The sequence below is a fragment of the Nilaparvata lugens genome, chromosome 9, assembly GCF_014356525.2.
Source record: "Nilaparvata lugens isolate BPH chromosome 9, ASM1435652v1, whole genome shotgun sequence".
Taxonomy (NCBI): Eukaryota; Metazoa; Arthropoda; class Insecta; order Hemiptera; family Delphacidae; genus Nilaparvata; species Nilaparvata lugens.
Window position 1 is genome coordinate 31,957,749 of NC_052512.1, and position 23,370 is coordinate 31,981,118.

At 34.4% G+C, this 23,370-nt stretch overlaps 2 protein-coding genes across 2 annotated transcripts in view; both read left to right on the plus strand.

Moving 5' to 3' along the window:
- The first annotated feature begins 689 nt into the window (after positions 1 to 689).
- Positions 690 to 10,689, plus strand: LOC120348886. The gene is made up of 6 exons (XM_039435306.1): positions 690 to 876; positions 2,563 to 2,746; positions 5,378 to 5,633; positions 7,777 to 7,887; positions 9,272 to 9,374; positions 10,268 to 10,689. The coding sequence occupies exons 1-6, from the start codon at positions 690 to 692 to the stop codon at positions 10,417 to 10,419; spliced, it is 993 nt and encodes a 330-aa protein (XP_039291240.1). The 3' UTR covers positions 10,420 to 10,689.
- Positions 10,690 to 13,157: 2,468 nt separating this feature from the next.
- The window catches only part of LOC111047062 (myotubularin-related protein 10-B), a 65,480-nt gene continuing 55,267 nt past the window's right edge, over positions 13,158 to 23,370 (plus strand). Inside the window, exons 1-4 of the mRNA XM_039435247.1 lie at positions 13,158 to 13,559; positions 15,605 to 15,665; positions 17,388 to 17,524; positions 20,726 to 20,878. Coding sequence (XP_039291181.1) covers positions 13,503 to 13,559; positions 15,605 to 15,665; positions 17,388 to 17,524; positions 20,726 to 20,878 — 408 coding nt within the window. The 5' untranslated portion in view covers positions 13,158 to 13,502. The remainder of the gene's footprint in view (positions 13,560 to 15,604; positions 15,666 to 17,387; positions 17,525 to 20,725; positions 20,879 to 23,370) is intronic.

The following is a 23,370-nucleotide window of genomic DNA, read 5'->3' on the forward strand; positions in this document are numbered from 1 at the left end:
GACGCGCAATTAAAAAAGGAACATACCTGTCAAATTTCATGAAAATCTATTACCGCGTTTCACCGTAAATGCGCAACATATAAACATTTCAACATTCAAACATTTAAACATTTAAACATTTAAACATTTAAACTTTTAAAAATTTAAACATTTAAACATTTAACATTTAAACATTTAAACATTTAACATTTAAACATTTAAACATTTAAACATTAAACATTAAACATTTAAACATTTAAACATTTAAACATTTAAACATTTAAACATTTAAACATTTAAACATTTAAACATTTAAACATTTAAACATTTAAACATTTAAACATTTAAACATTTAAACATTTAAACATTTAAACATTTAAACATTTAAACATTTAAACATTTAAACATTTAAACATTTAAACATTTAAACATTTAAACATTCAGAGAAATGCCAAACCGTCGACTTGAATCTTAGACCTCACTTCGCTCGGTCAGATTGTCAGATTTGTTAGATAAATATTTAGCTGATATTTTGTTGATTTTGTACTTTTACATTGTTTGTAAAAATGAGAACTCTACTGTCGGCTCGTGACTTGTCTATTGAGGTTAGGACCCGTCTCTTTAGGTGCTATGTGTTCCCTGTTCTCTTGTATGGGTTGGAAGCATGGACACTAAATAGGGAATGTGAGACCAGATTTCAAGCATTTGAAATGTGGATGTGGAGCTACCGGCGGATACTCCGTATATCGTGGACAGATAGAGTCACGAACGTAGAAGTTCTCAGAAGAATGGGTAAGCAACTGGATATTGTGCGTGACATTAAAATACGAAAGTTGACTTATCTTGGACACATTATGAGAGGACCCAAATACATGATTCTGCACCTCATAATCCAAGGTAAAATAGTTGGTAAGCGCTCGGTGGGACGCAGAAGAATGTCTTGGTTGAGGAACCTGAGGGAAGCGTTTAATTGCACAACCAATGACCTATTTAGAGCAGCTGTGATTAAGGTAAAAATCGCCATGATGATTGCCAACCTCCGAAATGGAGACGGTACTTAGAGAAGAAAGATTGTTAGAAAACGATTTGGCAACGTTGCGGAGCTGGAAAAGGGTAGCGCTATCTGCTTCAAAACTCAAAACTCATAGTATTTAGAGCAATTCCGACTGTTTCATCCCATAAAATATCATACTCAGATAAGACAAGAAGAAGGTGATGATGAAGAAAAAGAAGAAGAATTTGAATTGCGCCTTCATGAATGTGTATGGTTTATTGAAATTTTGCATTTTTAAGGATGATATAAGAGGGAAAGGAATTATCTCACATACTCATGAACCATACTCAAGAGGAAGAAGAAGAAGAAGAAGAAGAAGAAGAAGAGGAAATGGAGGAGGAGGAGGAGGAGGAGGAAGAAGAAAGAGGAAGAAGAAGAAGAAGATACAAAGAGTTTTGTGGTAAATTTTCTAAAAGGAGGATGAGAAGGAGAAGAAGAAAACAAGACAAGAGAATGAGCAGAAAACAAGACAGGAGAAGGAGATGGCAAGACAGGAGAAAGATATGGGAGGAGAAGTGGAAGAAGAAGGAGGTGGTGGAGGAGGAGGAGTAGAAGAAGAAGAACGAGGAGAAGAAGTAGAAGAAGGAGGTGGATGAAGAAGAAGAAGAAGAAGAAAAGAAGAAGAAGAAGAAGAAGAAGAAGAAGAAGAAGAAGAAAATGGAGAAGGAGGAGAAGAAGAAAAAGATGAAGAAGGAGACGAAGGTGTAGTTTTTTGGTATATTTTCCGCATGATTCGATAACAAGCCTATCGGATTGATTCTACATACAAATACAATATTATCATTTTTTTATTTTTTTTATTATTGCTTAAGGAAGCCGCCTCAGTTGATTCTTGGTTGAACTGAAATCAACGGAACCGGTTTCTTAAATCTGAACGCAAATTTCTGACATTTGACCAGTTCTGAATTAATACACGTTGTCTGCTCCATGGAGAGGAAATCACAACAATAACTACTATTGAATACAAGAAAAAGTCAAAAATCCAGTTACTTAGGCTATCTATTGCCAGGTCCGTGTTATAATGGCAGTGTTTGATTAGCAATGGTATTGCTATCCTTGTCTATCATTCAACAAAGAGGATAGCGCTATCTCTTTCTCGCTTTGCTCTGTTGCCAGATCGTTTTTTAACAGTGTAGAAGTACTAATTAATTAACAAAATATTTCAACTTAATTATGAAATCATTGAAAAATATAATTTCTTGCCTAATAAAATATAATTGATTTTTTTAAACGAGAATGAACAGTTAATATTACATCAATAAACCTGTATCAGCTACAGTCTGTAGAAGGCATTGACTAGACAGAGAATCGGCAACGTTGTTCTCCTACCTTCCTCCACTGTCATAATAACGTAGACCTCACTATAGCAATTAGGTGGTACTGTGTTTGTCTCCCGGGCTGTCAAATAATTTTTGAATAGCAGCGCTCATCGAATTTCCATCTAGTTGTCAATATTCGCAGTAGCAGAAGTCCTCTGTGTGAATTACAGCATTTAATTAGGATTTTCGTTTAGTAATAAAATTTATGGAATTTTTGTGATTTTGCAGTCAATGTGGATGCCTGGCTGGAGAACGTATTGCTGATTGTGAAGAACTCGATGCTGCGAGCCAAAAGCATGATAGACATCTACCTCACCGCTCACAATGTTGGCCTGCAGATCTTCGGCAACCGAGATGTCAAGCTTCCCGAAATGCAAATGTCCTATGACAATATGTGAGTACAACTCCTATTCTTATCATTGACAAGCGTAAGCGAGTTCTCACTTTTCACTTACTAAATACCTAAGTTGTTGTCCGTCTGTCAGTATGTTCTACAATAACTTTAGAAAGAGTTGATCAATCAATCAGCTTCAAATTTTGAACAAGTAAAGTCGGTTTCCGAGCTCGGGAGTTAGCTAAGTTTTAGACCTCAAACAGCTGGAGTCAGAAAATTGGCTTTCCGAAACGGGGCGTAGTCGTAGTCATAGTCAAAATCACGTTAAAATAAAATTTCGAAAAACTAGAAAATTGAACACAACAAAAAATAAAGAGAAAATATTGTAAAGTTCCAGCTATTCTGAATTATCTAGGAATGTTTTATTATATGTCAAGGAAAACGTTTCCAATATTATAGAAATGAAAAAATCAAGATTTATTTTGCAGCAAACACGCCCCGTTTTGGAAAGCCAATTTTCTGACTCCAGCTGTTTAAAGTCTAGAAGTTAGCTGAATCCCCAGCTCGGAAGCCGGCCCTTAATCTTTTTTGAACCTTTTCACATGTCAAGTTCTTTGGACAACAAAATTGACTCACTCCTTCGACCTTTTTCAGGATATAACGAATTGCATGAGAAAAATAATTTGTTGTGATTCATCATTTAGTCAGCTGAAGAATCATTTCATGCAATTACTACAGTTTTTCCATTCATTTTTCCTCAGCTGAGTCTATTTGGGAACTACCACACAGACATACCTTCATGCGCTGACATATGATTTCAGCTGGTTATATACATCATAGTTTACAACTTTCACATTAACAAACTGATAAGGGTTGAGACATGGCCATCTACAGTGTGTATCTATAGTTCTAGTGAGCTATAGATGGTCATGGTTGAGATATTAATGTGAGGTTTATGCCATTCATTTCCTCTTGGAACTCTGTATCGAAATCATGTATCACAATACCACCTTCTCATTTGAAAAAATGCATTTGAATACATATGAGGGTCAAAGATGTTGAAGACACAGAGTAATTTTTTATTCCAAATAGAAACCCCAATGAAACCTACTGTCAAATTATTCTTGTGAAAGAAATATTCAGTTTTTTTCATAATATTCTCATCAACTCTGCTGAGTATTTCAAAGATTACAATACAATTGTTCCAACAGTTCTTGAGCGAGTTCTCCAACCCAGGAGGTTACTAGTATTGTATAGATGACCTACAGGAGGCGATGGAAATTCTAGGATAAGATTGTTCCAACAAACATGACATACATAGACAAGGAAGGAAGACAGAAATGGATTGAATAAAAGAGAATGTTGAACGTAAGTCTCCGCACACAAACATCGATTCTTGTTTGTATGGAATTCTGCCGTCCTTCAGCCTCTTACACACTTCCAGACCAGACCACAAACAGTCTGAGTCTTGGTCTGGTCTGGAAGTGTGTAGGGCTGTCTTCACACCGATTTATGATTTTCAAAACGTCTGCCGGTCTGCTGACTTGAACCACAGACAACAGACTGTCTGCGCTTCCCGGAACACTATTTTGGTCTGGTCTTGTAGTGTGTAGCGCTGTCTTCAGACTGCAGACGGTCTCCAGTGGCTCATCGGAAATTCAATTTGCGTAAAAATGAAGATAGAGAAATTGTGATTTCAGATTCGGATTCAGCGCCCTCGAATTGATAAAATGCTACTCGAAAATAATCAAAATTGAGGATTTTTTTTTATTGCATATAATAATCATCAAATCACTATAAGGTTAGCAGATTATAGATGTAATAAGTACCGTAATAGAAGTAATAGGTTAGCAGATCATAGAAGTAATAAGTTATAAGTTATAGAAGTAATCAATATTAGCCTCTGCCTTTACAATTTATCACTTTTTCATTAATTTTTTATCATTACTGGCAAGGCACCCATGCTTCGCTACGGGAATTGAAAGGTAGATTATTTTTGAGAGATATTCATGATCAAAATTCAATCAAATCGTTTTAATTGTGTCTCAGATTTACCATGCAATCAAAAGTTGCTTGCTGAATAGAACTGGATTAATAAATCAATTATACAGTTTCGTCACTGTTATAGAACTTTGTATCCGGAAAGGTGCTTTCCCTACATGAAAATTTTAACATATATACATGGGAGATGGAAAGAAGAATGTACATACTATAGGAGCCGAACCGCACCTAGTTTTATTGGCCTATTCCAAACAGTAGACTGCTGAAAACGCAGAGGCAGCCACTAACACAGGGTCTTTGCTTTCATAATTGCCTGCCACATGAGATAATATTTTTTTTGGAAAGCAATACTTTCCTTACCTATGGTAATTGGGCAAGGAAAGTAAAAACAGCCTAAACAATTTAAGGAAGCTCTAAAAAACACCTTTCAGACAATCCACTCTAATTACTGAAGGAATTTCCAGTGAAGAATGTGATTGACAAGTAGCGACTTCCTTGACGTGCCCCTCATCCCTGTGGGGATGGGGAACGTCGATGGTGAAGTAAAAATTTAAAAAAAAAAATGAAAAATGTGCCTCATACAAATACAACAGTTTTTGAACAAGTTCTCCAACCCAGGGGGTCGATAATTTAATATTTATAATGAAATCTGAATAAATTATCTAATTAAAACTATAATTGTAATTTCAGGATGCTGTTCTTCCTACCGGGTCACAATAATGACGGTAGCAAAGTGGCCATCTTCAAGCCGCTGAGCTCGGAGCGAGGAGACCATCTGGACCTGGTGTCAACCATCAAGCGGTGCGTCATGCACCTGGACCTCTGCCTCAAGGAGGGCGTCGACTTCAGCAGCCTCCACATCATCATCGACGCATCCAGCGTCAAGTTGGCACACCTGGTCGCGGCCTTCAACCCGCAGGGCGTCCGGGCGCTCACACTCTGTATGGTTGGTAGCACTTATAAATCACTATCTGTCCAATAAATTTACAATTACACTCTGTATAGTTGGTAGCACTTACTAATTACTATCCGTCCAGAACTTGTTTTCCTTAGCTCTACATACCAGTGTAGCTTTGGCTTCCTCCACAACATTCCTCCAATCTTCTCCATCCTAACTTACATAATTCGTGCAATAAATTTACAATAATTATGGAAGTGGTGGAAAGACAAAACACTTTTTCATCCTCTCCTCCTCCTCCTTCTCCTCGTCTTCCTCCTACTCCTCCTCCACCTTCAACTTCAACTTTTTCTTCTTCTTCTTCTTCTTTCTTCTTCTTCTTCTTCTTCTTCTTCTTCTTCTTCTTCTTCTTCTTCTTCTCCTGTCTTTTATCTTTTCTTGTCTTGCTTCCTTCTTATTCTCCTTCTATCATCATGGTTTCTTTTTTCCTTCTCCTCCCACTCTTTCTAATTCTCCTCCTCCTCCTGACTCCTTATTCTTCATCATCATCTTTTTCTTCTTCCACTCCTCCTTCCATATCATTCTTCTCTCTCGCCTTCTTCACCTTCTCTTGTCTTGTCTTCTTCTCCCCTATCCTTCTCTTGTCTTGTCTTTTTCTCCTCCTCCATCTCTTCTCTTGTTTCCTTCTTCTCCCTCTTCCCCTTCTCATCATTATTTCTATCCTCCTTCAACACCAATGTTCTAATCAAATACTGCCATTCTTCTTATTCTTCTTCTTTCTCCTCTTCTTCTTCTTCTTCTTCTTCTTCTTCTTCTTCTCCTCTTCTCTTCTCCACCTCCTCTTCTCCACCTCCTCTTTCTCCTTCTTCTTCTTCTCCTACACAATCTCATCCTCCTCCTCCTCCTCTACCACCTTCTCCTCCTCCTCGTTTTACTTTTTCTTCTCCTCCTCCTCCTCCTCATAGTGACTGGACTTCAGTCACTAGATTCTAGCTACTATTTCATTCATAAGAGTAGATTATTTAGGGCCGGTTTCCGAGTCCGGGATTTAGCTAAGCTCTAGACTTTAAACAGCTAGAGTCAGAAAATTGCTGGCTTTCCGAAACGGGGCTTAGTAGTAGTCTACGTTTTAATTAAATTTCGAAAAACTAGACAATTGAACACGAAAATAAAATAAAGAGAGAATAGTGTTGTAAAGTTTCAGCTATTTTGAATTATTCAGGAGTGTTTCATTTCATCAAGGAAATAGTCTACGTTCCCAAATTATAGAAATGAGAAAAGAAAGAAAACTATGACTTCGGAAAGCCAATTTTCTGACTCCAGCTGCTTAAAGTCTAGAATTTAACAAAATCCGAGCTCGGAAACCGGCCCTAAATGTAATGAGTTAATATGATATGATAATGGTTAATGCTATTGGACAGTTCACTATTACAAAAAGGACTTCTTGTAATTAAGGCTGTGCAAAGGCTGAAAATAAACTTTTTACTCATGATAGTTTTCAAAGTTTTTTGATTTGTATATCATCAAGCTATCAAAATGAAAAAGTCTTCTCAGGAAAAAATGTTTTTTCTGATCATTACTTTTTGAGATATGAGCGCCTAAAGTTTAAATTTTTTGGACAGAACATTTCAAATTCGGTAAGAGATAAATCCATGAGATTTAGAGGATAGATTCTTCATGGTATTGTTGATCTAGTAAAACAAACATTTTCTGGAAATATCAATTTTTGGAAAAGTTATTCAATTCAACAAAAATAACAAAAAATAACTCAACTAAAAGTTATTTTTGGTAAATTAAATAACTATCTTGAAAATTGATATTTCCAGAACATTTTTGTTTTACTAGATCAACAATACCATGAAGAATCTATCCTCTAAATCTCATGGATTTATATCATACCAAATATGAAATGTTCTGTCCCAAAAATTCAAACTTCAGTCGCTTATATCTCAAAAAGTAATGATCGGGAAAAAATGTTTTCCGGAGAAAACTTTATCATTTTGGTAGCTTGATGATATACAAATCAAAGAACTTTGAAAAATATCACGAGTAGAAAGTTTATTTTTAGCCTTTGCACAGCCTTAATAGGACTATAGGTTTAATAGGACTCATAGGCCTAATAGGACCAATAGTTCACTATTACAATAATATTTTCTTACTTTCTCTATTATTGTGTGTTAATTTGTTGCAGAAAGCCTACCCGGTGAGAGTAGCTCAAGTGAATGTGGTCAATGTCACTCCAAACATCGAGCGCATGGTGGCTTTCTTCAGACCGTTCATCTCAGCCAAAATCATGTCCAGAGTGAGTAATAAATCCGTTTATTATTCACTATTAGTTATTAACTATCCTATACTACTTTTAAAGAAGCAATTCCTGTTTATATGTTTGTATGTCACTGGATCTCGAAAACGGCTCTAACGATTCTCAAGAAATTTGTAACAAAGTTTACGATATAAAAAGTCTATTGCACTAGGTCTCAACCCTGGGAAAACTTGCTGAATTAAAATGATCATTCATCATTTGAAAAACAGCTGAGAATTTCGTCGTCTGTCAATATGGAACACTACACCTCTATAAACAAAGCCATAGTGCAAGACAGGTGGTTGATGGTGACGTCAGCACAGGTAGGGCTCCTACACCAATAAAAACACTAGCTGATATAGATCAGCTGAAATCAACAAATTGTTATTGGTGTAGGAGCCCCACCTGTGCTGACGTCATTTTGTTTATGAAGGTACTGTATGGAAATGAGTGAGCGAGTGCGTGTCTGAGGGACTGAGACAAAATCATGCCTCAGCTGTTGAACTATCCCATTCAATCAGCTGATAATCAGCTCAGTAACTTTTGAAACACTTGTGTCACTTCACATTGGCTTTTCATCAAAGGAGAAGTGATGGGTCATAGTTTTTTTTTCTAGAAACAATTATTTCTGTTCACCAACTTGCCTAATAGGTAGCCTACTGTGACTTTTTACATAATTATTTCCTCACTTAATATTCATATTTCTTTCCACTTTGTAAAATAGGTAGCCTAATGTTAAGCCAGTTACAGACACATCGATTTTTGAACGTACAATTTCTTGCCGTCCTTATAAATTCTAGCAGATTAAACAGAACTTGACAAATATCATCTGTTTTATCCAAAGAATTTATAAGGACGGCAAAAAATTGGACAAACAAAAATCAATGTGTGTGTAGCTATAGTGAGGTCCACGTTATAATGGCAGTGGAGAAAAATATGAGAAAAACGTTGCTGATTCTCTGTCTTGTCAATGCCTTCTATAGATGGTAGCTGATACAGGATTATTGATGTAATATTAACTGTTCATCCCTATTTAAAATAATTAATTATATTTTATTAAGCAAGAAATTATTATTATATTTTTCAATAATTTCATAATGAATTTTCATAATTAGGATTGAATATTTTGTTAATTAATCATTACCTAAATCTACATTGTTAAAATAAAATCTGGCCACAGAGCAAAACAAAAAAGAGATAGCGCTATCTGCTTTGTTGAATGATAGAAATACCATTGCTAATCAAACACTGCCATTATAACGTGGACCTCACCATAGCCTAACTTTGATATATTTCCTTCATTTGTATTTTTCTCTTGGCAGATTTTGTCTGAATATTGTAATTTATATTTTTCTCAATGTTAATTTATTAATTATTTTGACAGGTTGTTGTACATAGGGAACCTCAGATTCTTTTCAAGGACATCAGCAAAAAGACATTACCGAAGGATTATGGTGGCGATGGACCCAGTCTTGAAGAATTGAATGGTGAGTGAGGCTACTTTAGACTCTATAATATTGTGACGGGTAGTACAGGGCCAAGCCACACAAAGCATTTTTTTTCTGACGAGTTGGCAGGACGGACCAGGAAGTTCTCCAATTGGCTGATTGTCAGCTGATTCCTGAACGTTAACTCAATCAGCCAATCGGAGAGCATTCTGGTCTGAAAACGCCTGAAGAAACGCTTCGTGTGGCTTAGCCCCAACAGTCCAGGCAATGATTACCGGTACTCAAAAAACGGTTTAGAGGGAAAAGTTTGGAACTAAATTTTTGATCCCAAATTTCTTTAAAGGAAATTACTTATGGGGTAAACAAGTCCCAACCATTGTTCTGATAAGTGTGTACGGTATCAAAAATTATGTATCAGAAATGCTAACATCAAAAGCTCATCTCGGTCAGCCCGAGTTGAAAGCAGAGAAAGGTCAAGAGAAAATACTATGCTACTTTCAGTTATCAATTGGATGTAATTAATAATCCACGTGACAACTGATTTATTATGAATAATTCTATAGTCTGATTTCTTTGGTATTATTGGTGTTCGAAGGAGACTCATTTTTCTTATGTATTATATCCTCAGAATGCAAAATTTTTAAAAACCTTATATATGTTGACACGTCTTGTTTCAAAGTACTTCTATATCAAATTTCATCCAAATTGGATAATAACTGCAACTGTAACTGCGGTACTTACAAACATACAAAAGCTGATTGAGTCGAAACTAGCCTGACTATAACCTGAAACTTTCAGACTTCAGCTGGAACTAACCTGACTAAACTAAAACTAAACAGACCTTATCTCACCTTTGTTTGATTATTTTTTCTGTAGCTTATTTTTATTGCTGGCTATTGATTGATAATTGATCACTGTAATGCGTTTTTCAGTGATGTCACAACAGCAGCTGGCCTCTGAGAAGAAATACTTCGAGCTGTGCGATTCGTGGAAAACTGACGAGAAGAAGAGAGTCGGCAAAAGCCAATACACCAATGCTGAACTCAGCGACATTGGATCCTTCCGTCAACTAAGCGTCGATTAAGAATAAGCGAAAAATGTGATAAAACGACCGATTCTCTCTATTTATGAACTTAAATCTAAGATTAATTTCTATTTTCTATTTATAAAGGTGTCGACTACTATAGCGGGTCTTGTTTAATTCGAAAAATAGATGACAATAATATAATTTGTTGAAAGATAGGCGAAAAATTGAAAATAATTTTCCCATGTTGTAAGTTTACTATTTGTCTATTTTCTTAGTAGAACCTTGATTGTATTTATTTGATACTCAAATATAAATATTGTTATTTGATCGTGTGGTTTTAAGTGTTGTAATCCATAAAATATCCTATTCCTCCTATTGATTGGTAGGGCCAACAGTATTATTATTCTATTTTACTTGTACCGGTAGTTAACTATTGTGAACAGTAGACATCGCGCAGTTATAAACAACAGCCTCCTCTATTCAATACTGTACATCAGAGTAATAATAATAATAATAATATCGAGTGACCTGGCTGGCTCAGGTCTGGTGACAGAGTTTTCAGGTCGCAACTGATCAATTTCAGGGCCTCTGACATGACCTAACGCCTGCTTTTTAGGCAGCCGGGACCGACGGCTTAACGTGTCCATCCGAAACACAGAAACATCAAAGTAAATATATACTGTAATAAATGTAAGAACTGGCTTATACAGGAACGGTATAGGAAAGTTATGTTTGACGCACCATCACGTCTGAACTACTCAACTGATCAACTTGAAACTCTGTATAAATAGATTCTCAATTAACCGAGAATGGTTAGGACTATTTTCTATTCTTCAAGAAGCAGAGAAAGGTTGGGAGAAAATACTACTCATGTTACTTTTAGATATACATTGCATGCAAGCAATAATCCACTCGACAGCTGATTTATGATGAATCATTCCAAAGTCTGATCTTCATGGTAGGCGTATGAAAGAGTCTCCTCTTCCATTTATATTGTCCTTGGAATGCAAAATTTCAAAAACCTTGTTTTTGTGCCAAAGGGCACTACAAGTTTTTTATATAATGTTTTTATTAATCAATAAGCCTGTATCAGCTACTGTCTATAGAAGGCATTGACAAGACAGAGGATCAGCAACGTTGTTCTCCTATCTTTCTCCCCTGCCTTTATAACTTGGACCTCACTATAGTAAGCTGAATGTATTCTATGGTTTTATACAGATTTTGCAAGCTCTCATGCAGATGCTATCAGCTGGCATAGTCAAATGCATCGTCAAGATCAATAAACTATGTATTTTTGAGAATAATTATTTCATTGAAGATTGGCGAATTCTTGACTTTTTAGCTATGTTCTTGAAGGGTTTTAATTCCTATCTCGTTATGTCAATTCAAATTAAAATTGCCGCAACAAAAGCAGATTTGTTTAGCAATATTATAAACAGTTCTGTAGTAAATTTTGTTTTCTTCAAAAATTGTAATTTATAACTATGCAGAATCCAACTTAAATGAACTGATCAAAAGTTATTGATGGATTAATACAAATGAGTACAATGATAATAATCATCTGTATTTCAAACACAATAGCCTACCTTCTTATTCTAGCAATTTAATCACACAATTTTGTAGAAAATTAAGTTTTTTCAAAAATAATGGTAATGAGCATGATCAAGCTCTGATGAACCGTTTAGCAGTTATTGCATGGCTTACTTTAGATAATAGTAGGCTATGGTTATTGCTGAAAAATTAAACAGCCACCAATCTTTCTCAAAAGCTGTTATCAGCTTTGAAAGCAAATATCAAGTTCAGTAGAAACGGTCCATTATTGAGAAAAAATGTTTTAAATTAAAAATATGAAGCATTATATTTTCCACAATTTTATATTTTGCTGAAAAGGATCGGTTTACAAACATTGCATTAGAAGTTTTCAACATTCAATCTAAGTTTACTTGAAAACAGTCAATTTTCAGGAAAAACACATAGAGCTAAAAATTCAATACAATTTGAAATCTATAGTAAGGACCACGTTATAATAGCAGTGGATAAAGATAAAAGAATAGCGATGCCGATTCTCTGCATTAATTAATTATATTTCTACACTGTCAAAAACATAATTGGCATCGTTCTGAACCTAGAAAAGGATAGTAACACCGGCTTTGTCGAATGATAGACAAGGATAGCAAAACCAAAGTTGATCAAATACTGTCATTATAACGTGGACCTCACTATAGTTGAGGAAAATTGGTTCATAAGTAACAAAATTATGATGACTTAAAGCTATTTTCATTAAACAAATCAGTGAATTCCCAACATTCAATTCAATTTTACTCTTAAACAGTAGACTAAATTTTTCAGGAAAAATTGTTTAAGATTGAAAATATGAAGCTAATAATTCTACACAATTTCAACTGAGGTTTAGTAGAATCGGTACATAAATAGCATAGAAATGATGTGTCAACGATTTTTTGGTGACACAAATATGCGAATCTTTAACATTATATCCAAGTCTTTTCGAAAACGGTAAATTTTTCAAGGAATTGCACAGTACTAAACCCATAGAGCTAAAAGTTCTACACAATTTGAACTATATTCAAGCAAAATCAGTTCTTAAACAACAGAGTGATTATCAAATGTTTGTATCAAATGATAGTATTTTTCAAATAATATTATGTGAACAAAATTTGCAATGCTTTGATTTGAGTGTTTTTTGAAGTTGGCGGTAAATTTAACTTCTACAAAGATGGCGGTCTTGGTGCCATGTTTAATGCGTCCGTTAGATAGGAAGTTACCTTTTTGTTGTATGGCTACTTTCTGTTCTGTGGCAGTATGCAACAATTATTATTAATATATTAGTTGCAGAATTCAGAATTCCTACTAGTTTTCAATTCATGAGTTATCTAATTTATTAGTTTATTCTTGGTTTTGATTAAGGTTTCTACGATATCAACTTCTCAAAATTTACGGTATTCCAATAATTTGCTTAATAAATCATGTTTATTCAATGTAACTAACCTAAAAAAATTATCAATTCATTAAATCACAGGACAGGACAGTACATGATGTTTGCTGCAGAATCTGGGTTACCAACAAATTATTCATCAATATATGTTTATGTTTGCTGAAAATACAACAAAAAATTCACCAAGATGAATGATAAACGGATGACAAACAGTTTTAAAAGCTATGTGGAACTGGACGATGAGGTGAGCTTAAGCTTTTAATTAGGTTATGTTAATACTCGTGGTTGTTTTGTTCTAAATTCTATTTATTCTACATTGATTTGTAAAAATCACCAATATTGCTCCCAGTGTCAAAGTCTACTGTTCAATCTTAAACAACTTTAATATAATAATAATATCGAGTGACCTGGTTGGCTCAGGTCTGGTTTCAGAGTTTTCAGGTCGCACCTGATCAATTTCGATCTAACAACTGTTTTTAGACAGCTGGGACCGACGGTTGAACGTGTCCATCTGAAACACTGGAACCGATAAGGGCTGCTCTTTAGTATATGGGCCGCGGAATCTAGCTTTGAGACCTACATAGATCGATAGAGGAGGTCAAGACGAGATCAACCATGTATAACATTGTTGTCGATTTCCAAGGATTAGCTGAAAAAACATGGCGAAAAGTTAAAAATTTTTATATCAATTTTTATTTTTAATAATTTTTTTCATGGCTACAATATGTTTTAAACTAGTGCAATCTTATGTAAAATTTGACGAGGAATCCAATGAAACTAATTTCAGGTTCGTAACTTTACTAGTTTTTGAAATATTGCAAAAAATGTGCAAAAAAGTGCAAATTTTTGGTTTGAAAGAGGTGAACCCCTTTGCATGGTGATTGATAGGTATTTTAAACTATTGGATTTAGTAGAATGATAAATTCTAAAGAAAAAATGTCCAGTCACTTGATTGCCTAAACTCAAAATTGTTCGAGATATTTGAGCAAATAAAAATATTGCAACTCCATTTTTTGCTAGCCTACCTAGGGAGAACTTAGGTTAGAAAAAAACTTAGATTGGGGAAAGCTTAGGTTAGGATAAGCTAGGGTCAGGAAAAGCTTAGGTTAGGGAAATCTTAGTTTAGGAAAAAAGCTTAGATTAGGAAAAGCTTGGATTAGGAAAAGCTTAGGTTAGGGGGAGCTGGGTCTGAAAAAAGCTTAGGTCAGGGAAAGATGGGTTAGGAAAATTTGCATTAGAAAGAGCTCAACTTAGGAAAAGCTTTGGTTAGGAAAAAGCTCAGGTTAGGAAAAGCTTAGATTAGGAAAAGCATAGGTTAGGAAAGAGTTAAGGTTAGGAAAAAAGGTAAGATTGGGAAAAGCTTAGGTTAGGGAAAGCTTGGGTTAGGAAAAGCTTATATTGGAAAAAAGCTTAGGTTAGGAAAAGCTTGATTTGATTAAATTATTTTTTACAATCTTTTCAAGCTTCTGAATTGCATTGGAAGCTGAATAAAATGTGATCCTAAATATCGGTCTGCACTATGCATATGCAAACATATTGAACTCTTCTAAAGCTAAAATACAACATTTTCTTGTATTTTTTCCAAATATCTTAATAATCTATAAAATGTTCTAACCTCAAATCTATTTTAATGAATTCCCTGCAAAAATCCCAATGAGATTCAGCCAATTTAGTAGTCACTAAAAGTAGTAAAAAAAAAAAAATGAATATGAGAACTGAAGAGTATTGAGTGTGCAATTTTTTTATTTTCCCAAATATCTCGAACAATTTTGAGTTAAGGCTATGAAGTGACTGAACATTTTTCCTTAAAAATTTATGATTCTACTAAATCCAATAGTTTAAAATACCTATTAATCATCATGAAAACAAGTTGACCTTTTTTAAAGCAAAAAATTTGCATTTTTCTGCATATTTTTTGCAATATATCATAAACTAGTGAAGTTACGAACCTGAAATTAGTTTCATTGGATTCCTCGTCAAATTTTACATAAGATTGCACTAGTTTAAAACATATTGTAGCCATGAAAAAATTATTAAAAATAAAAATTGATATAAAAATTTTTAACTTTCCGCCATGTTATTTCAGCTAATCCTTGGAAATCGACAACAATATTATACATGGTTGATCTCGTCTTCACCTCCTCTATCGATCTATGTAGGTCTCAATGCTAGATTCCGCGGCCCATAAACTAAAGTGCCCCCAAGTCTTTATCTTTCAGGAAATTGGTTACTGATTTTATTATTTTTCGGCCCATTTTATGTTGAGTAAATCTATTCATTCTGTTTCAGTCGTTCAGTACAAGTATGGAAGATTCGTTTTGTGATAACCTTAGCCCAAGGATACTTCCAGGTGAGTCAGCCATCTGTTTGTGCCTTGATGTTCTTCCACCTCTCAAGTTATAGGTACTATTTGAGTGCCCACAGACGTGGGTTCGAATCCCGTCAAGCTTCTTATCTTTTCAGATACAAGCACATAGATTGTCGATCATATCATCTTACATCAAAAATAAACTAGTAGGCTATGTCCTCTGGGCTGAAACTGCCTAAGTGATTATTCATAACTTAAATGAATCACTATCAATTTCTATTTAGTGCTGTAGTATAGTTTAGTTTAAATTTTGGCCCAGCTGCTCAAAAGCACGAGAACCAAGTTATTCAATTCAAGTTACTCAAATTGGCTATTTGTGATTTAAGTTGGCTATTGAAGAATTTTGCTAAAATTACGAGATTCAATACTGATCCTGTTTTTGGAAGATATTCCTTCAACAAAAAACAAATTTCATGTTTTACTATAGTGAGGTCCACGTTATAATGGCAGTGGAGAAAGATAGGAGAACAAAGTTGCCGATCCTATATATTATTATTATTATATTATTATCCTTTATATTATTATTATTATATATTATTATAGACGGTAATATAATAATTAATATAATATTGCTTGATAAAATATAATTGATTATTTTAAACGAGAACAAATATTTAATATCACATCAATAAACCTGTTTTTATTCTATTCTGATACAGGTTTATTGATGTGATATTAAATATTTGTTCTCGTTTAAAATAATCAATTATATTTTATCAAGCAATATTATATTCTTCGATAATTTGAAATAAATTTTTATTATTAAGATGAAATATTTTGATAATTGATTATTAGTTATACATAGTTAAAAGACGATCTGGCAACAGAGCAAAGCGAGAAAGAGGTAGAGCTATCCGCTTTGTTGAATGATAGACAAGGATAGCAATACCATTGCTAATCAAACACTATCGAATCAAATTCTTTTATTGCTGTAACATTTTTTCAAAATGCACGCAGATGAGTTAAAACAGTCATAAGATCACAGATTATGTATCACATTATTATATAACAGTTAATTTTTATTGTACCTATGGACATTTTTCAACAAGGAACGTTTTTATTCTATTCTTAAAACATGTAGTCTCTAGACATTTAAAATTATCAGGTAGGTTAAATTATTAAACAGTCTTATGCCATACTCAATAAAACCATTTAGTGTGTATGAATAATTACATTGATACACTCTAAGAGCAGACGCATTTCGAGTAAAATGACTATGAACAGTATTATTCAAAGGAATAAATGCCAAATTCTTCTTTATATAGCCTACATTAAACACTCAAAAGCATAGATAGCAGAGACAGTTAATATTTTCATTTGTTGGAATAGAGGTTTAAAATGTGTCCGACCATGGACATTAGCAATCAACCTTATTTGCAAAACAGTCTCTTAACGTTAGTGTCATTCCCCCAGGCAACTATGTACATACGCATAATAAACAGTAATTAGTACAACTGGGTTAACAATAAATTTCGAACGGTTCAATAAAAATAAACATTTAGATACTCTCTATAATAAGTTTACATGAGTCTCCAACTTAAGATTATCCTGTAAAGCCTGTAACTGCCATTATAACGTGGACCTCACTATAGAAAGCCTCTTTCGTGTTTGTAAGTATTCGTAAAATAATTACCTAATTATTTATCAATTGAAATTGATTGTTTTATGAATTATTGTATTCTATAACTATGTTTTCTGTTGCAGGAGAAATGGTTATAGCCGAAGCCAATTATGTGTTGATGTTTGCGCCGGTTAGTCAGCATAAACATGGAAAATCAGGAACGTTGACAGTTACCAATTTCAAATTATCTTTCGTGACAGCTGATGATAAACAAAAAGAGGTGAGTGATTGCCCGTTATCTAGCTCCTTCATCAACTATAGCCAGGAGGGTCCAGGTTAGACAGATAAGGCGAGTGAAGCGAGTCTATATCTTCTCTACTATAGTTGGGTCCACGTTATGATGGCAGTGTTTGATTAGCAATAGTGTTGCTATCCTTGTCTATCATTCAACAAAATATTTCATCTCAATTATGAAAATCCATTTTGATATTATTGAAAAATATAATTTCTTGCTTAATAAAATATAATTGATTATTTTAAACCAGAATGAATAGTTAATAATTAATAAACCTGTATCTGCTACCGTCTATAGAAGGCAGTGACAAGACAGAGGATCGGCAACGTTGCTCTCCTATCTTTCTCCCCTGCCATTATAATGTGGACCTCACTATAAGCTACTGTACTCTGTATTTATTTTTAATGTATTTTTAAATAGGAACTCTGGTTTTTTCAGTGTAAATGTGTAAATTTTGGTGTCATGATATGACTAGTAATACATAACCTATAGTGACAATAACCTTATAAAGAGAAACAAATCTATAATATAGATTCATAGATTGGTCCGTGTTTTACATTAATCTGTGACTAATCAATGATTAAAATGTTTCTCCTATTTTTTCCCATTACTTAGTATAAAAACTTGAAAGTACTGTTGTAGGCTAGCCCCAAAGTTAGTAGACAGAAGGTTGGTCACTCATCTATAGTATTTGTGTTGACATGCAATTGGAGTGGAGGAACTGCAGCCGTGACGTAGGCTGTAGTACAGAGAAGGCAGAATATAGCATTCTTGAAAATCATACGGTGACGTATAGTCAAATTATATAACACAAACGTTCTCTGATATGAAAGCTTTCTGTTTCTGCTTTACAATAATTATCAAAGCATTTAAATAATACAAGAATTTTGCCATTTAAAAGCAAAAACCCCATATCCTAACCTTCCCTTTCAAACCCTTAAGCCGCGTTTACACCAAAGTTTTTAACAAAATGTTAATAACATAATCCTTACAGATTGTATGAGATTGATTGGAACTTGACAAACACATATGTTCATCATGTGTATGATAAGTTATGTTCAATCCAATAGAATCTATTAAGGATTAAGTTATTAACAAAATGTTGATATTAACAAATGTCAACATAAATAACTTTGATGTAAACGCAGCTTCAAGGTTTCTTCATCTTCTAGGTCGTGTTTATATTTTGTAGTTTGACTATACATCAGCTTGTGAATTTCGGGGATGAGATATTTTGATTCTCGTAGAACATGTGCTCAATACCAGCATATTGTGTTCAGTGCATTTATATGAATGGAATGTAGCGGATTTATCGGGATCGGTTTATCGATTTATTGCAATGCATTGGTTTATCAAGATTTTTTATGGGTTAATCTGAAATTATAATAGTAAAAAGTAAATTCGTATGGCTTTTGTTGGTGGGGAGTCCCTTGCGGGAAGGTCCCACCGCCTGAATATATAATTTAAGCCGTCAATGGGCCTTACGACTGTCATACTTCAGCCGGGACCGACGATTTAACGTGCCCATCCGATAACACGGGAGTGATCTGGTTAAAAAACGTTTGGTATTGAAAGGGTTTGAATCCGGGATCTCTATGCTGCTACGCAAGCACTCTATCCACTAGACTACGGATCACTCCATTATAATAGTATAACGTTGTCTACTAACGCTTTTCCAGCTTATTAACTTTTTCGTGTCACGTTTTTAGATTCTTGAAAAACTTTCTACTCCATTTTATTTCTACAAGTTGAATGAACTTAGATTTCATATTCATTAGAATCGGTGATTCATTCGCTATAAGTACGGAGAATTTTACAGTTCTAGGTCAATCTTGAGGGGATTAAACGACGATGTATTTGAAGATACAGTGAATAAACTCTATGCTCAGTGTAGTTACTCTATCACTTTTTTACTACACGTGACGTCACGCTGACGTTCCCCCCACCACTTTGAATCTTACACCTGTGAGTGATCAACCTTCTGTCTACTAACGTTGGGCGAACCCTACATGGATACTTATCATGTGAGCACGGTTGTCAAGATGACTGTTTGGCAATGAACTGTTTATGAGAAGATAACAAGTAAGTGTTTTATGATGATCGTTCCAAATTGGTTGAGTTCAAAGCCACTGATCGGTGAGGGAACGATGAGATCGGTGAGTGAACGTGGCTCTGAACGAAGTACTGTTTGGTCGTTGAACGATGCATAGACTCACATGCAGCGCTACTGTACTTGCAATTGAAATCGGCCATTGAGGGGACAGCCTGGAAGATTATTACATACCAAAGATCCTAAAGATTTTTGTGATCTATAATATTACAAAAATATATATTCATATTATATAATATCTCGCGCTAAAATACCTCACTGGAACCTTTAATTTCAAGTAAGTAAACATTGGGAAGGCATAGGCATTGTGCGTTTATACCTCTTCAAGGTCTTTGGTCTAACTGATAAGAAAAAAAACGTCATATCCGGTTCGTTCACTGATCAGTTAATCGTACTTTCCACCGATGGAAAAGAACGTAAATAGAGTAGCTAAACGTAAACAGACATGGCTAAATACGAGGTTGTTTGCAAATAATGGACTCCATTATAATGTATTTGGGAGCAGATAAATGCAGGATTACATAAATTCAATAACATTTAAAATATTTTACAAAGCATTTAAAACAACTCCAATCACCTGATGGTTTCCCATTTTAATTGATTACAATGAAATAGGTTAAGTTCTAGTTTTGTTTACAAAATATGATCAATAGGGGAAACATCTGTCAGTCATGACTCATGAGCAACCGTTCAGCCACAGAATACACACAAAATGGAAGGTATCAATCTAACCAAGATTTGAGTGCACCACGACCACTACACATGACTGCATCATCTTGTTAGAAATTAAAACTACTGCTGTATTACAATGCTACACTTTCTTTCAAGATGGCGGATTATGACGTGAAGATACTAGCTGACTTTCCATTCTGTGGTTCATTTGTGATCACTAATCTGTAATCCGGTTTTTTACTGAACGTAAAAAAACCCCGATGGAATTGATCAGTGTCTTTGAACTCAACCATTGATGTACTATTTATTTTTATCTTGCTCATAAATGTAAACTTTTAATTAATAAAGTGTTATTTAGAAAAGCACATTTACAACAGTACTATCAGCTTTGCAATATTTTGCAGGACATGATAAGCCAGGAAAATCTCCTGCTGGGTGAGAACGATGTGTGCCTTTCCAATGTGGACGTTCTCTATTTAGTCGGCGACAAGAAAAAACGTTTGATACCGGGTAAAAATATCTCAGAACGGGTCAAAGGACTGCATGTGGTTTGTAAGGTTAGTATTGTATTCAATTGAGCTATCCACTAATTTACTGATTCAATACGATAATTGACCGAGCGAAGTGAGGTCTAAAGCTGCGTTTACACCGGAGTTAATAACACGAGTTATTAACAAAGTTATCAACTTGACTGAATCGACAAAAATTTCTCTTAACAAAAGTTGAGGTGTAAGTGTACGTCCAGTGCCAAAATATCTGTCATCTAATTTTTGGTTGGGAACGATTTAGTATGTTATTTTGAGCACAAAATCACAAAAAATAAACGGCGTTCACTATTGTTGTTAAAATAAACTAAGTTCAAAGTAGCACAATTTAACATGCATTTAACCTATAAGTAGCAGCTATTTTAATTATTGAAATCATCAAATCATATTCCTAATCTAAGTTTTACTAACCCAGAGCTTTTCCCAACCTAAGCTTTCCTAACCTAAAGCTTTTCCTAACCTTAGCTTCTTATAAATGTTAAATGCATGTAAAATTGTACTACTTTGAACTTAGTTTATTTTAAAAACAATAGTGACCGCCGTTTAATTTTTGTGATTGTGTGCTCAAAATAACATACTAAATCGATCCCAACCAAAAAATTTGATGACAGGTATTTTGGCACTGGACGTACACTCTAGTCAAAATTTCTCTTAACAAAAGTTAATAACTCGTGTTTTTATTGGCAAGATTTGTGTTATCCATCGAGAGTCGTTAAAGATCAAAGGAAATGTGTTATGTTAATAACAAAGCCTCTTTTATCGCATCAACTTTTGTTAAGACTGTTTGGTACACCTTTTTATTTCTATTTAAATTGGTTAATCTTTTTCAATATAATTGTTAAGATCATTATAAGAGTGAGAAAAAGTGGCAACTGAAATTTTTAAGTGGTCTAATAAGCGAGTTAGGGTTGTTGGAAGTGCTAAACTACGTTCTCTTTCCAGATCGTAAATGGTTTCAAATTTTCCATTGGAGTTTTTTTTAATACATTCAGTATATTATAGGCTTTGTTCTAATATGCGTTTTTTCGCGATTAATCCCAAAATAAACAAGTTATCGAATTTACAAAAAATGGTACTTTCTTATTTATGAACGATATGGGGAATAAAATGTTGCAGTTTGGAAAAATATTTTTTTTTAATATAGTCGAAACCGTTCATGATCTGGAAAGAAAACAGAATTTGGAAAATGAGCACTTCAACAACTGTAACAATTTAATTCAAACACCCCGCTCTCATAGGTTATTAATTATTAGAATAGCAGAGTCATCACTTAGGCCACCAAATTGGACTTTTGAACTGGTGAGCTGAGAGAGTGATGACCGTATAGAGGCAAAACTAGAGGGAGAACGATCCGAGACGCGCTAGAGGAAGGTTGTGCGCGAGATAGTGAGATGTAGTTTTCAGTAATGTGATTATATTTAGAGAGAGAGAGAGAGAGAGAGAGAGAGAGAGAGAGAGAGAGAGAGAGAGAGAGAGAGAGAGAGAGAGAGAGAAAGAGAGAGTATAGATGTTTGTTATGCGATTTTTTTAATAGAGTGAGACTGTTTTGGTGAATTGGCGTATTTATTTAATAATATTATCCTATAAAAGTAGCAGGGCCCAGGACCCTAAAAACCTGTTGGTGGTAGCGCTACTGGAGAGCACTGTCATGCTCGCCACGCACGCCACAAGTGGTGACTTGGCGGTGGGATCCGAACTCTGAAAACTTGTTTAAAGTATTTCAACTGTGAACGAACAGTAAAACTTGTCTCCGAAAGATAATATAATTGGTGCCGTGATAGTTTCAAAGTTCATTTTTAAGTGTTACTAAATTTTAATCCGTTTTTGAATATGTGGACTTGATTTTGTTGAACTCTTGATTATGTGTATTATGTGTTCCTGTACTTTGTGAACTTTATTAACTGTTGAATAATGAACAGTATAAATTTATTCCTACATGAATTCGGACAAAGGGCGAAATTTCTTCAAATCAAATTGTTGACGCCGTTTGAATTTAATGGAGTTTGGCGCCTGAGTAGTTAGGTTCAATCTTCCCCGTCTACTGGCGCACTCTAGTGCATAATTGTTTAATTGTTTGTCTTGTACTTTTCAAGTCAGTCGGTTCGCAAAGCTGCCTTCATAAACATGAAGTATACAGCTCGACTCGGTCGTTTATTTGTTTGTATTTCCAATGAAAATTATTAATTGTAATATCGTGTCTCCGATTGGGTGTAATCGCACGTCCAGTGCCAACCCACCTTTCATCGAATTTTTGGTTGGGATCGATTTAGTATGTTATTTTGAACCCAAAATCACAAGAAATAAACGGCGCTCACTATTGTTTTTAAAATAAACAAAGTTCAAAGTTGCACAATTTTACATGCATTTAACCTATTAGAGGCAGCCATTTTGATTATCGAATATCAAAATCAAATTATTGAAAGGTCGATACAGTACATATCGACATACTTTACTTGCGTTCTATCTCTACACAATAGAAATAAAAACTAAAAATTGCTTGAATA

What these genes read in the sequence shown, in the direction of transcription:
- LOC120348886 (XM_039435306.1), top strand. Translation starts at nt 690, where the DNA reads ATGTGGATGTGGAGCTACCGGCGGATACTCCGTATATCGTGGACAGAT. An exon ending in CAGCCAAAATCATGTCCAGA is followed by an intron (nt 7,888 to 9,271) that starts GTGAGTAATAAA and finishes TTATTTTGACAG; the next exon opens with GTTGTTGTACATAGGGAACC. An exon ending in CAGTCTTGAAGAATTGAATG is followed by an intron (nt 9,375 to 10,267) that starts GTGAGTGAGGCT and finishes TGCGTTTTTCAG; the next exon opens with TGATGTCACAACAGCAGCTG.